The 15,700-nt window shown below is 45.8% G+C and overlaps 1 protein-coding gene across 1 annotated transcript in view; it reads right to left on the bottom strand.

The window, feature by feature from the left end:
* LOC119406679 (hemicentin-1) overlaps positions 1-8,699 on the bottom strand; it is a 63,485-nt gene extending 54,786 nt beyond the window's left edge. Inside the window, exon 1 of the mRNA XM_037673409.2 lies at positions 8,249-8,699. Coding sequence (XP_037529337.2) covers positions 8,249-8,624 — 376 coding nt within the window. The 5' untranslated portion in view covers positions 8,625-8,699. The remainder of the gene's footprint in view (positions 1-8,248) is intronic.
* Between the last annotated feature and the right edge of the window lie 7,001 nt (positions 8,700-15,700).

The raw sequence follows: 15,700 nt of genomic DNA, 5'->3' as shown, positions 1-15,700 counted from the left end.
AAGATGGAACTGAATTGATGTGGACGAAAAAAATAAGGCAGCTTTGCACTAGTGGCGCCAAGCCTGAACGTAGACACCGATTCTGTGTTCCTACATCTATCCTACAGTCCTACTACGTTTACACCTCAGTGCAGCCTGTGCCGAGCCCACCGGGCAGACCTCTTTCACATGCTATGGGGCTGTCCCAGTATACGTATCCATGTTAGCCCACAGGGGTTGCAAATTACCACGGTACAGCCGTGGGAGGCCACACTGCTCAGCTCCGACCCAGACGAGTAGGTCTGGATCACGAGGCGGGCAGAGGCGGAGGTGGTCTCTGTATTACGCCAAGCCGCCAAAGAGCAGGTGCTCCCAACCGACTAACCGTCGTCGACTTCCGCAGTGGAGGAAATCATTTTCAACGGTTTCCAATAAAAGTTTTGCCCTCCTCCGGCCTGCTTTGTTTCTCTTTAGTTTTCTCTTTCTTTTTTACTGTCTTTCTTTTTCTCTCTTCTCTCTGTGTTTGCTGTGTATTTTTGTGTGTTTATATCTATTTATTTCTGTCTTTCTCTCTTCCTCTATCTCTCTCTCCCCTTTCTTTTTCGCTCGCCTGCTTTGTCTTTCTATCATTTTCTCTCTATTTCTCTTTATTATTCTTTTTATGCTATCGTTTGATCTCTGCCCTCCTTCTCACGCTCACGCTCCTTTCCCGCATCCTTGCTATACTATACTATACTATACTACACTATACTATATTATACTATACTATAATATACTATACTATACTATACTATACTATACTATACTATACTATACCATACTATACTATACTATACTATACTATATTATACTATACTATAATATACTATACTATACTATACTATACTATACTATACCATACTATACTATACTATACTATATTATACCATACTATAATATACTATACTATACTATAGAAGGCTATGATATGCACTGCTAGCGTACCTGGATAACTAAGTGGTTACGATGCTAGTCTTCGGATCCTATGTACACGGGTTCGAATCCCGCCTCGCGAAGAATTTTTCTGTTTCTCTTTATTTCCATCTCATTTTCTTCTCTCACTGCCTGTACTCGTTCTCATGCCTGTCAGAGTTATTGCCGGAGAAATCGGCGCATGTGTTCTTAGAGTGAAGCAGAAGAGGACGAAGAAAGTACGTTCCTGTTCATGATGATGCTCACTTCTGTTTACCCGTCATGGATCAGCGGGAAGGTAAACAGCTCCGCTAATAAAACAACTTGCTTCCTATGGGCCCTGAACTCACACCTTCGAAAGTTCTCATCGGCGGAAAGCTGTCTTGTCGTACCTCCTGTCCATATCCTTATCCATACCCCCCCTGTCTAATACTTACTACACTACAACTTAAACCTACAGATAGCGCATTCCGTGCTTTGATTGCTTCGTTAGGTTGCGTCTTGCAAAGAACCGAGTCCCTCAATCAATTCCCTTTATACATACATACATACATACATACATACATACATACATACATACATACATACATACATACATACATACATACATACATACATACATACATACATACATACATACATACATACATACATACATACATACATACATACATACATACATACATACATACATAAGTACTGCAGCCCTTGTTTGTGCAGCAGTAGTCGACAAGAAACGTGAAAACAATACGCACCTTGAATTGCGATGCCGAAAAAGCAACTGAAGCCGCATTAATTTGTATGCGAGATTTTTGTAAAAACAACAATACAGTTGCCGCGAAACCAATATTAGGCGAAAGAAAAGGAATGCCACACGGCTGTAGGTTTTGCATCTTGGAATATTTCTACCACGCCAGGAACGTTCGTAAATTGTGGCTATGGTAGCGAGCGAGTTGTACCACGACATTTTAGGAATCGATTGTGCGTAAGACATGAATGAATGAATGAATTAATGTTTAGCTGATATTGAATACAACTTCAAGGAAGGGAGAGGAGCAAATGGCGAGCAACGCCTGACAGAGGCACCTGCGCCCACAACAAGTTAAAACAATATTTTACATTATTTGGTGGCCGCTCATTGGCAGTGAACGAAACCGCAAGGCCGTTACATATTTCACACACAGTGGATGAGTTACGCAGCAATTTTCAGTAGTACTAATTTGACAGTTACTGTGCTACAATTGGCTACTGCGGCCGCATTTTAATGGAGGCAAAAGTCTACAGGCCCTCTAGCTTAGATTTAGGGGCATGTTAAACAACCCACAGGTAGTCGAAATTGCCGGAGCCCTCCCGTACGGCGTCTCTCGTAATCATTTCGTGGTTTTGGAAAGTAAATCCCCACAAATTATTATTATATTGTGCTACAAGTGGTTCTCATGATGGATCGTGTCATAATAAGAAAACAAAAAGCTACTAAAAAAGGCTACTAAGAAAGATACTAATAATATCACCTGGTATCAAAATGCCATCGCGGAACGCGGGAGATACCAAGGAGACGGAGCGACGAAACTGGATTGTCTGAAAAGCAGTTGAATGGGCACACGCCAGGCTCTGGTTGTCAAGTGAACTTATTGATGACGTCAGCGTAGGCAGCGCGTAAGTAAATCCTCGAGTGCGATGAAATGCCATAAGCGGCAAACTTCCGCAACACTTTGAAACCAGGTCATGTGTCTATACATCTCCGCGTCGCACCTAATTATGCGGTGAACTTCAGGGGACAAGATAAGCGGATCAGGTTCCGGAAACCTGAAGTGTGCCCGAGTGGCTTTAGATGTGCCTGGTTTCGTAAATTCGTTACGCGAAGCCTTTTATACCGTTGACAGCTCAGCCTCTAAGTGCGCGACGCGGATCTAAACTTTGCATACGTGCATTAGCTTAGGTATCATTAATATTAGCTGAAAGGCCTTACTGATAAAGCCGTCCTCAGTGCACCAGTGAACAAACCGGAAGAATGTGGTGACCTACGAAACAATAGAAATAAAGGTAAAGAAGGAAGAAGGTTGGCAGCAGTCACCAGCAACCGGTTGCATTTGAGAAAACCAACAGCATTACAGAACGCTGACCGTTCTTGGTGATCGTATACTTCTTGTTAACCGCCTTCCGAACATTTCGTGTAACGCATCGTTAGGAGGGTCATGAATAAATCAATGAATGATTGAACCAATAAAGTAACAGTAATGATTGTACTATTGATGATGATGACTTTTTTAGCGATCAGCGAACGGGGCTAGTTGATTTAATTACAAAAAACAAATTTCAGCAGCCCTTTCCCTACCGAGAACATGGGGCCAGCGAAGATTAGCGTGTGCGTGCCTGACTTGCTGCTTTTCTTTCTTTCTTTCTTTCTTTCTTTCTTTCTTTCTTTCTTTCTTTCTTTCTTTCTTTCTTTCTTTCTTTCGTAGTGCGCAATGCTCTCTCTTAAAATTTTCCTTCCTCCATGCCGGGAATGGGAGCTTCATCTACGTGCTTAGCAGCTCAACACGCTACATGCAACAACGACAGCCACACGTTCATATCTGAAGCGTTTAGCGCAGAATTATGAAGACGGGACAAGCAGGGAGAATACGTACACAGGCGCTAACTTTCAACAAATGATTTATTTGAATCGTGATCACACATATTTATACACTTGGGAAAAATCACGCATGCGCAGGTACAGTACCGTCGAGGAACACAAGTTATTTGTTAGTTAGCGATAGTGACGGGGTGCTAACACAATCTTCGCCAAGCCTGTGTATAGTTGCCGATTCGATGATTAAACGAGTAGTTTTGTCAAGATGCCTACGGACAATGAAACATTTATCAAAAAGCGGAACGCAAACACACGCGGTGCAGTGTTTGGCTAACCAGCCATCGCTGCCTTTCCTGACATTGTTGCAGTGCTCCCTGAGCCTGTCATTAAGACAACGCCCCGTTTGTCTTACATAATGCTTACCACACGATAAGGGGATCTGGTAAACAACACCTTCCTTGCAGGGCACGTAACGTGCCCTGTGGTTCTTACTGCACCCAAGCCTTCCTTGAGCAACTGGGTTGCTGCTTTTGCAAAGTTTAGCCAACTTATTTGAGGCCGTGAACACGACGCCAACGTTTGCACGAGCACCCACCTTTTTTATGTTGTGGGATATCCTGTGTAGATACGATATAGCGGCGAACTTTTTCCGGCCATAAAAACACCGTACCAACAAGGCCAGAAGTCAGCCCATGCCACACGTTCATATCCAGGCAACAATGAAATGTGGCAACATTGACAAGTGACAAGTGACCTCGACGAAAGATTTAGATTGCCATATGAGAAACGGCTGACCACCGAAAAGCCCACGATCTACAGGGTATCAATTATTCAAATACGCAGGTGAACCGTCCCTTCCAGGGCTGCATTCTGCGCCAGGTATTTTACGTACGACAACGCCGCCACCGAAACCTGTAGCTGATAAGTACCTATGCTTGAAAAAGGCTGAAATATTAAAATACATTGAAATCGTAAATGCCTGATTGCATACCCTTAGACAGAGAGATTAAGTGATTCCACCGTCTAGGCACAAAATAAAGTATGCCATAAATCTGCCTGAAAGACAGCATGAGTGATTTTATGTTTTGCTTTTACTGAGTCGCTAAGCTTTCAGACAAACAAAGGCGCAAGCAGATAACAACCTTAACTAAGCGTACTAAGCAAACCACAGTCACCGCAGACGCAAAATATGTGAAGGTACAACATTATGCGCGTAACTACAGAGTCTCGTATCGGTAGTTCCTTAGGCTTAATGGCCGCGGAGAAGTTTCTTTTTCATGCGAAACCCGCTGTGGGCACTTTCCGATGCGGCTCTTGCAGTTCTCAGCCTCGGCTACGAGCTAGACATGTGATGAGCTCGCCGCACACCATCTATAGACACTCGAGGAAGTCGACCTTGCATCGCACGATGTTAGACTGCACGTGTTTATTTTGTTACGCATTTCTTGATTTTCCTTAATATCAGATACTCTATGACGCACCCCTCCCACTCATCCCCCCCCCCCTCCGCCATCAATGTAATAAACCACGAAAAGTTGACTTTGCGTTCGACCTAATGAGCTGCGCGGTTTGAAGATTTGCCTACGTTACAGCCCGAGTATCATCAAGCGTTCTTGGATATTATCAAAGTGGGCTCGACTTTAGGAACGATGCTGTACTCATTTTTAACTCGTGCTCGCATTTTTATCCATGGGCTCATACTTTACATAAGCAATGCACAATTTGACAGTTGCCCTGCAGGATACAAATAGCGATGCAAGCTTTAATAAGAACTAACAGACAATAATCCCAAGGACAGTACAGGGGATGTTATTTGTTGTAATTATGATATAATGACGAAAAAAGTAAAGTGGGCGAAGAGATAGGTAGAGCATCGGACGCGTTATTCGAGGGTCACAGGCTCGGTCCCTGCCGTCGGCAAGTTACCTTTTCGTCCACTTTACTTTGTTCCCACTTATATCATAATTACTACAAATAACATCTTCTATACTTTACTTGGCATTATTGTCTGTTAGTTATCATTAATATGGTGTCTAACAAAGAAATACGAGCCCTTAAAAGTCTTCTTTCCTTGACGCATGGTTTAGTACGTTGACCATCCCTAAGACACGGCATGAGCCCACCCGAAGTTTGACCTTGTATTGAACTAGGCCTATTTTGGCCGTTGATAAGTCTAGTCGGGCACGGGAAAGTATGGGCTTGGCCCAGTCCTACGTTGTCAGGGCGTGCTGTACATTGCCTTTGCCCCCTCCTAAAATGGACTTCAATCAGCCCCAAAATTGACCTTACCTAATTCAATAATCAATTTAGCCCACGCACAAACCCACTCCAAAAATTGACTTGGTCCACTCTCGAAATTCGCGTGGCCCAGCCTCAAAAGCTGACTTGATAAGCAGTGGTCAAGCATCGCCTGACGTGGCTGTAAAGTGTGCTTTTGCACAATAAGAGCTTGTTTATTGCAGCCAAGCAGTTTCTCGATTTTATTTACTTTAAGAACACCCAGTGAAAAGAAACAAACACGTATTTTTCTAGTGATTATGGCGCTCGACTGCTGACCCGAAGATCGCGGGATCGAATCCCGGCCACGGCGGCTGCATTTCCGGTGAAGGCAAAAATGCAGCCCGTGTACTTAGATTTAGGTGCACGTTAAAGAACCCCAGGTGGTCGAAATTTCCGGAGCCCTCCACTACGGCGTCTCTCATAATCATATCGTGGTTTTGGGACGTTAAACCTAAGATAATAATTATAGTCAGACAAAGCGTCCCAAGATGTCAACAGCAATGTCCGTCCACCCAGTATTTCGCAAACGCCTTTTGCGTATGTCGAAATACCGGACACACACATACAGATACACAAAAAAAGAACTCCCTAATAAATGCTGTTAAAAATTCTAAGCACCAATATGACCTGTTCAAGAGGCTTGTTATAGTGCCGCAAGGTGAGAAAAAGCCGGTTTGTTTTCTCTTGCAGCGCTTCTTGACTGAGTGAAAGTACGTTCGTGTCTTTAGGCTAATTGGTTTCTTTAAGCGAGAACCCGCGTTTGTCAGAAATATATAATCCAGCACAAAAAAATAAAACAGCTCCCTCTACACTTCACTCGGACAATAGACTTGCAACAGAATAAGACGACGGGGAGCGGTGGACATAAAGACATTTTCACCAGAAAAATATATATTGGACACTGATTTTTCGAAAGCCATTTCTTGAGAGCATGAAAAAAGGGTATTCAGTGCCGGCTGTCGTCGAGTGATAGCTCACATATTTGAAAATTCACTTTTCAGGCACCACCACACTCGTACTTTTTAAAAGGAGTTACCGTTGTTTTAAGAAGCATGAAACAGTACACATAGTATCAACATACAAAGAAAAACGTGATACATCCAAAGTGAGTGCGCAGCAGGTCGTCTCTGTATTTTGCGTTATGAATGTACCTCGCTTCAAGCACATATACAGGACACTTTTCGTCGACTTCGTCCCACGTCCGGACTCTCCCGACTCGAAAAAACGGCGCTTTGCCAACTGCGGCTTGGAGTCACTTTCACCAAATACCTTGCCTTCCGAAACGGCATGGAAGACAGTGCTGCTGGCAACCACTGCGACATTGAATAATCTATAGAACACATTCTTTGTCAGTGTCCTCGCTACAGCGCGCAGAGACTGCCTCTAGCAGCTGTGTTGGCTCACCTTGACGACAGGTCCCAGTCGGAACGGTCAGTACTAGAATGCCGATCCGAACTGTCGTCTCAACAGAAATCTATTGAGGCCTTATTGAACTTTTGGTTGCCCTCCCCTTAATTTCCCTCATTTTTTATCTCTCAAGCATACCCGCCGTGGTGGACTAGTGGTTATGGCACTCGACTCCTGACACAAAGGTCGCGGGATCGAATCCCGGCCACGGAGGCCGCATTGCGATGGAGGCGAAATGCTAGAGACCGTGTACTTAGATTTAGCTGCATGTCAAAGAACACCAGATGGCCAAATTTTCCGGGGCCTTCTTCTGCGGCGTCCATCATAACCGTATGGTGGTTTTGGGATGTAAAACCCCAACAGTTATTATCTCTTATGCAGATATCGCTTTCAAAATTTCAACAATGCAGACGCGTAGTTTGGAAATATGCCAAGTGCTTTCTTTGTCGTAGATTACGTTCTCAGTGTATGCATACTTTTTCTTCCTTCCTTATTATCCGAAGTACGTGCCTTTGAGACATTCGCTCTGAGAATTATAAACCAAAAGGAATTAAAGAATTAATACACCGACTGAGAAAAAAAAGGAGAAGATCGCTTTCTCCTTCGAGTAGTCTTAGGCCAATGCATAAGGGATCCTGTGATTTTTTTTCTCGAGAGGTCTGAACAGTGATGGAAAAAAAAGTGTACAAGCAGTCACTGGATCATTTTACGCACACTCAATCTCCTTACTCAAACACACACTATCGCTCGTCGGCTCACAAGGCAGGTAAAGCACTTTTGTGCTATTTAAGGACTACGGGCCTGTGCTAATACCTTTGACAACTCTACAGTGCCACCGCCACCTACGCGTCAGCGCACTTATTGGTCATTTGCTTCTTTCCTTCCCTCATATCTCTCTTTCTTATTTTTCCATTCCCCTTTCCCACTGGCCCAGCGTAGGGTAACCAACTGGGCATATGTCTGGTTAACCTCCCTGCCTTCTCTCTTTTTCTTTTTTGCCTCCTTCCAGTAATGAAGCTTTCTACAGGTGAAATTCAGTTCATCGATGAAGCAACTCACCCGCGACGAATAGCTCGACGACAGCCTCGGTTACGGCCACACCGGCGTTGGTTACGTTGTCACTACGGTACGACACGTTGCAGACGTACTGTCCAGTATCCGATCGATTCAGCCGGTTCAGGAGCAAAGCTGGTGGATCACTGAGCAGCGAAAAGAACGCCCTGCCCGTCCATGGTGGCTGCTTCCAATGAGCACCGTCCACTAGTCCAACACTAGCTCCCAGCACAGTGACCGACGGTGGTTCTGGAGCCACCAACGCGTAAACGTTTTTTGGTATCATGTGGTTGTCCACGCTTTGAGGTAGGTAGCTGGACACGTTGAACTTCACGTCTGCTACGCGGAACCAGACGACAGACACCGGTTCCATCGACGTCATGTTGATGGGGCAAGGAAGTGACGTCTGTTCGCCTTCCAGTAGGCTTAGTCTCAATGGCGAAGGAGGTGACGGACCCCGTCCTGCACGAAAAACAAGCGAAATCGTCCCGCGCTGCATTTTCTTTACGAAGAACCTACGAACATAGGGTTTCCTAATGGTACGCTAGAGGGAGATGTGGCGCTAGTATCGAAGGGAGCTGCAACACAGGACGATTCAGCCAGCATGGGAAGAATGGGTAGTACCTAGATTTACATAAGCTTCGTTCTTTCGCCTCCGTGGGGCTCCATGTGGCCTAAAACAGCCTTGTCGGAAGACAAAGTTCAGCAACAGTTCCGCGGTCCCACTACACCACCCTGAACCTTTTAGGTGGACCAGTTCAAATGAGCTCACGAGCTTCACAACGAGGCATTCTTTTGTAAGAAACAAAAGTCAAAACATGACAATAAACATAGCCACAAGTGCGTTCTATGCCTCAAGCGCGTAGACTGGGCAAATCCATGTACTACCCATCATTTCCATGGTGGCTGCAAGATTGCAGCGCCGCATTTCCCTCTAGTAAATATAGTAGGAAACTACGCCTGCGAATGGAAGCTGTGTGCGCATGTTTGTAAGTTTTAACGAACGAGGGCAGTGACGTTCGGCTAGTTCTTATCGCACCGTTCCCGCTAGTTTTCGCTAGCCATCAGCTGTGACGTAATCAATCTTGCAACCCTTGAGCTGGCCACGCTGACGGTTGATAACTGGGGTCAACAACATGTACTGTCGACCGCAAAAGTTTGCGGGATGTGCAGCGCGTGGCGGAGCGACAGAAAACTGCATTGCTGCGTCACCTACCGTGATGCGGCGGGTGTTGAGGCTATCGGCCGCAGCCTCCGAGATTATATGCGGCAACGGCACGTTGTCTAAACGCGCCGTCGCTAATCGCCGAGGCCGATAGCCTCAACACCCGCCGCATCACGGTAGGTGACGCAGCAATGCAGTTTTCCGTCGCTCCGCCACGCGCTGCACATCCCGCAAACTTTTGCGGTCGACAGTACACTTGCTTCAAACGCGGGGGTGACTGTAAAATAATGCAGTCTACAAGCAGAAGTCAGCATTCTCTCTGACTGCAGTAAAGGTGCCTATCTCTTCATCCCACGAACTTCGATAAGTGCCGGCTAAGCATATATTGAAAAAAAAAATGTTGCGTTCTTTAACGCGACAAAATCAAGTTTGTCGAGCGATAGCCGGTTTTGCTTTCTTCGGGAAAGGGAGAGGCCACTGGTTTGCAGAGACTTAACTGCATGTCAATTAAGATTTAGTGATGACATTGCTCTGTTATGATGGAGGCAGTGGGTTCGAACATGAACTGCTCCGTCGCAGCATTTCTATTCGGGCAAAATAAGAAAACTTTGGTTAAAGATATCCGAGAACTTCATCGAGGTGATCGATAATATTCGACGGCGCCCCATTATACAGGTTGACTCCTAAACAGATCTCGCCTTCACAGAATTTCTCAGAATTTACTTTTATCAAGTTCACGACTCTCTCACTGGCCGGAATTCTGACCAGCTGGCGCTAACGACGTGAAATTCTCAGCAACACTGGCACGATACACAAATGAAGTGGGCTGCATTAATTACTGACTCTCCTTATGAGCCGAGGTGAGCGCCTGGCTGATGACGTCCTAATTCAAAGGTCTGAATAATGCTTCAAAAATATAGAGTGCCCCACTACAAAGAACACGTGTTTGTGGGATTAAAGGAAGGTAGTCGCGAACGTTGCGAGTACAACGACTTAAATTAATGTCCTTGTAGTTCCAAGCGTTCTTTCGTTGATTCCCAGCTACGCGAGGGCATGGTTCTGGTACAGCACGATTAATAATAGAGCAACGGTGTGATGCTGCGTATCCGATTTTTTTTCTATTGAGGGATTTAAATACAACTTCTTGAAAACCGCGCAGTCCACGTGTCGAAACGTGATGACCCCTTTTAAATAAGAATAAATCATATTCAGTTGAGTCACAACACGCAGTGCACTGAACGCAAACCTCGCAGAATATCTTAAAGGCGGTGTTACCTTGGATGCGGTCCTAATTACTGTCAGTAAGTTCAACAGCAAGTCATTAGCCGAACAATAAAATAGTGATAACGACATTCGAAAAGCAAGTTAGTAATCTACGAAGCTATTGTAGATACTGTAGATACCATGTGTCAAGGCGCTTTGTCAAAGGCGCCTGCTCATCCTTGGCGTGTTAGATTGAAAAGGTTCACCCATTGATGCACCGTCACGCGGTGTCGCTTTACGGCAACTACACTCGTAGCATCATTCTGCTTGTTGATACTTTTTTAAAGACAATAGTCTTTTTGGGGATACTTGAACGCAGAAATTTTGTTCTGTCCGTCTGTCTGTCTGTCGCACGATTCGGCCACTTGGCCAAAGTTTAAGCACTTGCTGAACGCCCAGCCATCTTGAACTGGTAGCTGCATTCATACTTGTGTACATTGTCGATCAAAAAGCAATTACGCATATCTGAGGCGCAACATCAATACGTAAGTATTAGGTGGTGTGTTCCTTCGCTAGAAAATACATAGACACGTAATTCTAAAGACCCTAGTGTTTCTTCGGCTGCGCTGAAAATGCGACGCTATGCACGAAAAAGCCCTCTGCCGACGATATGGTGCTGCCACCTGGCAGTGGCCCTGGGAACAGCATCACGGGTGGTCGCGGTTGAGACCAGGACTCATGTAGTACGGCTGGCAGAAGACTATCGCCTGTCGACGACATTTGCAGCGAACCACGCAGATACGCGGCAATTTTTTTTTGTTTCTATCACTTAATTCATAGCAGATAAATGCTTCGGGTGCTGGAAATCCTAATACAGAGAATGTCGCTCGATGCCAACGTTTCCACAAGACCAGCGACATTCCTAGTTCAAGAATTCAAAGGGAAATTCCATGCCATAGACTTTCCGCGTATGGCTGGCCCAAAACGCTTCTTTTGTTGAACAGCGCATTCAGTAAGATTCTCGACAAATGCGATTCAATCCTAACACGAGTGTCTGAGCGCTGGCTAGACTTCTTTTCTCAATATTTGCTCAAAATGTGACGTCGTTCACGGGAACGCCATCTGGTAGACTATAATAACGCAATCTCCTTCAGCAAATATTCTTCGAAGTTTAACATAGAACGTTTCACTACAGTGATCGCCCGAGGCATGCGAAGGATCAGCGAAGTTTTAATCCCTTAAGTGGTTTTTTCGCCCGTTGTCACGTATACAAGAGGCACGCGCCGATTTCGCTGACTGAGGGAAGCCGGGAAGTGAAGTCTATTGGCCTCGAGGCCCACCACTGGAAACGCCGGCGCCACCGTCTGCGTGACGTGCTTGGCAGGATCACGTGGTCTCAGCGGCCGTGTCGGCTGCTTGTGGAGCGCTGCCGCGTGCTTTGAAAACGAGTTTCAAGTACCACATGCGCTGCGGTCTGTTCAAATACGAAAGTTTTCTCGCATTTTCTGCTCAATTGAAACCACTGTAATAGAGTGGCTGCCTCCGAAGGCGACGAACATGGGGCTCTACCGCTCGGTGCCGCAGTGCCGGGCTTACGCAACGGAGCCTAGTGTCAGCCTGCACCGGTAACCGCGGGACAAGAAACTGCCTGAAGCATGGGTTGTAAAGATAAGAACCGGCAAGTAGCCATCGGCTACGAGTCTTGTGTGCAACAAGCGCTTGCGCGACGAAGACTTTCGTTACTGCGTCGGGCCTGCGATGTTCGGTGAGTAGTAGACAGCGCGCACTGAGACGATGGCTGACGCGCGCTTCCCGCCGGGAAATGATGCTTATTGCCACAGGATGGAAAAGGCGCTACCTTTTACCACGTGCGATATCATCTCAGAACCCTCCCGTGCGACCTTTTGATCGTAGGCCCCGTGCTCAGCGTCCACAAAATCGCCTGCAGATGCGCAAGTCATTGTTTAGATACGTTGAATTAAAAAAAAACTCACAGGGTCCCTTATGCCCTCGCCAAAGATGACTGGAAGGCGAAAGCCATCTTCTTGTCAGTCAATGTATTGATTCTCCCGCGCCCCCCTCCAAAAGCTTTTTGCACCTAACGCGGTTTTGCACGGCCTCCGTGACCGTGCACGGAGGCAATGCAAAGCGACCATGACGTTGAATACCTCAACATGTGACGTCACGTTATGTGACGCCATAATGACGCTACATATTTTGGCGATCTGTGACGTCATGATGACGTCATACGATAACGCCATCACCGATCATGGAAGCGATGCAAAGGGACCATGTCATGTGAATACGTCATCATGTGACATCACGTTATGTCACGTCATGGTGATGTCATAATGAAGTTACAAATTTAGGAGGTCTGTGACGTCATGATGACGTCATATGATGACCTCATCACGTGACGATTATTTTTTTGCGTCACTCGTCTTGACGCCGCGACGGTCAATCTTCCCGTTTGAAGAGGCATCTGGCTTTCGCCTTCATAAGCTACGGGACGTTTGCTGGTGGACGTACATAGCGAGAGTCAAATGGTGCGGCTGTGTGCTGCATTTATGCTGGCAATAACATTTTTTCAGTCAAGCTTGCGTTCACCTGACGCAAACACAATGTCCCAAATTTATTTGCGTCACTCTCAAACTGACGTTGGGCCTCTCCAACCACATGTATTTTGATGGAGCCTCGTTTATTTACTGGGAAAGATGCCACCCTGTTGGCGTTAAACACGACACTGCTGCCAAAAGTGCTGGGGGACTCGTCAAATATTTGCTATCTTGTTTTGCCGCTGCTGGTTACTGCAATAACTTCTATTTTATTCACCGCTATTTCAAGTTCACGTGGGTCCTAGTTCACAGCCGACGTTTGCAGAACAAGTACGGCGAACGTTACTGTATTTTCTTTCTTTTCCTTGACGTTGCATGCTACTACCATGCTCGGTCTTGTAGACTACTTCTCCTTCCACCAGCAATCTCGAAGTGGTGACGCTTTGGTCTATGAATTTGTTGATGAGAGAGAGCAGCAAGTTCAGTGGAATGCAAATGGAACGATAATTAAGAAGCATTAAAAAAGGCGTTGCATTTGCTCACGTTTTGCGTGAGCACCAAATGAAACGAATGCACTGAATAAAGAAACAGAAGCAGCGGCATTTGCCCGCTGAGAAGACAACTCGTCAAATGACATTAAAACTTACACGAATTTAGACCGGAAAAAAAAATCACAGCATATCCACGGAGTGAATGAAGATGAGTGGGCGAAGCTGCGGAGGTTCATCGGTAAACCGTGAATCTTCCGTGAATTCTGCCCAGTACATCATCACCGACGTGAGATCGGGCGCGTTTACACTAAAGGTTCGATGAGTTATGACGACTTGCAGCTCACTTTAATTTTACATGTACGCTGTGAATTTTCATTGTTTAGAAAACTATTGCTTTAGAAAAATCTGGCGTGTTTCGTTAAGCAGCTGGCGTCTCTTCGTTTTGCTTTAGAAACATCTGGCGTTCTTTCGTTCTGCTTTTACAAAACATCTGGCGTCTTTCGTTGGTTTATTTCATCAATCAACGGCGTTTTGAACAAAATTTTTATTGTTTAATCACGCACAGGAGAAATCTCACCAGGCACTACCTTGGAGGTAAACAATGGCTGCTAATGGGAATGAGAGACAGAAGAAGTCGGCTTTTAGCTAACACTTACACTTCTACTTCTACTAACGTTTCCTACTGGAACATGCCAATGGCTGCTAATGGGGAATGAGAGACAGAAGAATTCGGCTTTTAGTTAACGCGCACGCTGCGAATTTTTTATTGTTCAACAACGCACAGGAAAAATCTCCCACCGGCACCACCTTGGAGGTCAAAGCGTAAGACTTGTTACGGACTACGACTACTACTACTAGTACTACTACGACGACGACGACTACGAGGGACGAACGGGTGCCGCCTTAAGGAGCTTCGCCCCTAAAAAAACACTGAATCGTCGCGACAGCACATCACACAGTTGCCATGCGCACCGAAGCCGTAGTTGTAACGAAATTGTTTTTGAACTGCTCTGATAGAGTCCGCGCAACAGTAGTTGTTGTGTACTCACAAATTCTCATATTTTGCGGCCTAAAGTTCACAGCGCGGTGCCAAAACGCTCTCGTAGCAAAAGCGAAACCATCAGTACGAGCATACATGCAGACGCTCACACATGCAGAGGCACCGTCAGTCGTCGCGAACCCGTGCGATCGCTGACTTGAGGCTTCTTTCTGTCATGCTCCGTTTGGTTATACAGGCAGTACTCTAACGAGATATCTCACATATTTTGCATTCAGCGAAGTGGCTACCTTTCACGCAAGAAGCCGGTTCGGGGGTCTCCAACGCGGTGACCGCGTGAAGCTGGTGCTCGGTTTTCTGGAGATAGACAGCGACAACGTTTATAGATACTTTTTCAGTTCCGTATCTCCTCGCGGCGCGCGTAGGGAGGAGGCGGCCTGTCGCCGCACCCGCCACCACAGCGCTGCAGTCGCGCTTAGCGCTAGGAGAGCGAGGGTCGTCTGCTAGCACGAAGGGTTTTGCATGAGCTATTGCACACGGCCGAATGAGAATTGCGCGAACACTGTACTTGGTCCTTACTTGCTTAACGTTAATTGGACATTTACTTTAATTTGTGCGCGTTATATTGCTCACGAACTTGAAAAGACATCTACAGACACGCTTCGCAGGCGTCAGTTTTGGGCAATGACAACGTGCTCGCTTCCCTCTGCGCCTTTCCATGTCCGTTTCGTTAAGACCACACTAGTTTGGCTATTGAGCATGCTCCAAAAATACGAATTTCAAACGTAGAAAACTCAGGGTTACATAACATCTCTCAAACGCGGGGAAATTTACATTTTGTAGTACGAATCAAACATTGCTCTATCAATATATTCGAATTATTCGCCGAGAATATTTCGCGGTTGGCAAGCCCGTCACGGATTTCCCGAGAACTGACGGACACATATCATTTCAGTAATTCTAGTGCGTTCATTAACATGAAAAAATGTGGTCTAGCCAAGAGCGCACCATATTCCGCGCGTAATAATTTTGCAACGTCGCGTTATG

The sequence above is a fragment of the Rhipicephalus sanguineus genome, chromosome 10 (assembly GCF_013339695.2).
Source record: "Rhipicephalus sanguineus isolate Rsan-2018 chromosome 10, BIME_Rsan_1.4, whole genome shotgun sequence".
Taxonomy (NCBI): domain Eukaryota; kingdom Metazoa; phylum Arthropoda; class Arachnida; order Ixodida; family Ixodidae; genus Rhipicephalus; species Rhipicephalus sanguineus.
This window is presented reverse-complemented; position numbering and strand designations above follow the sequence as displayed.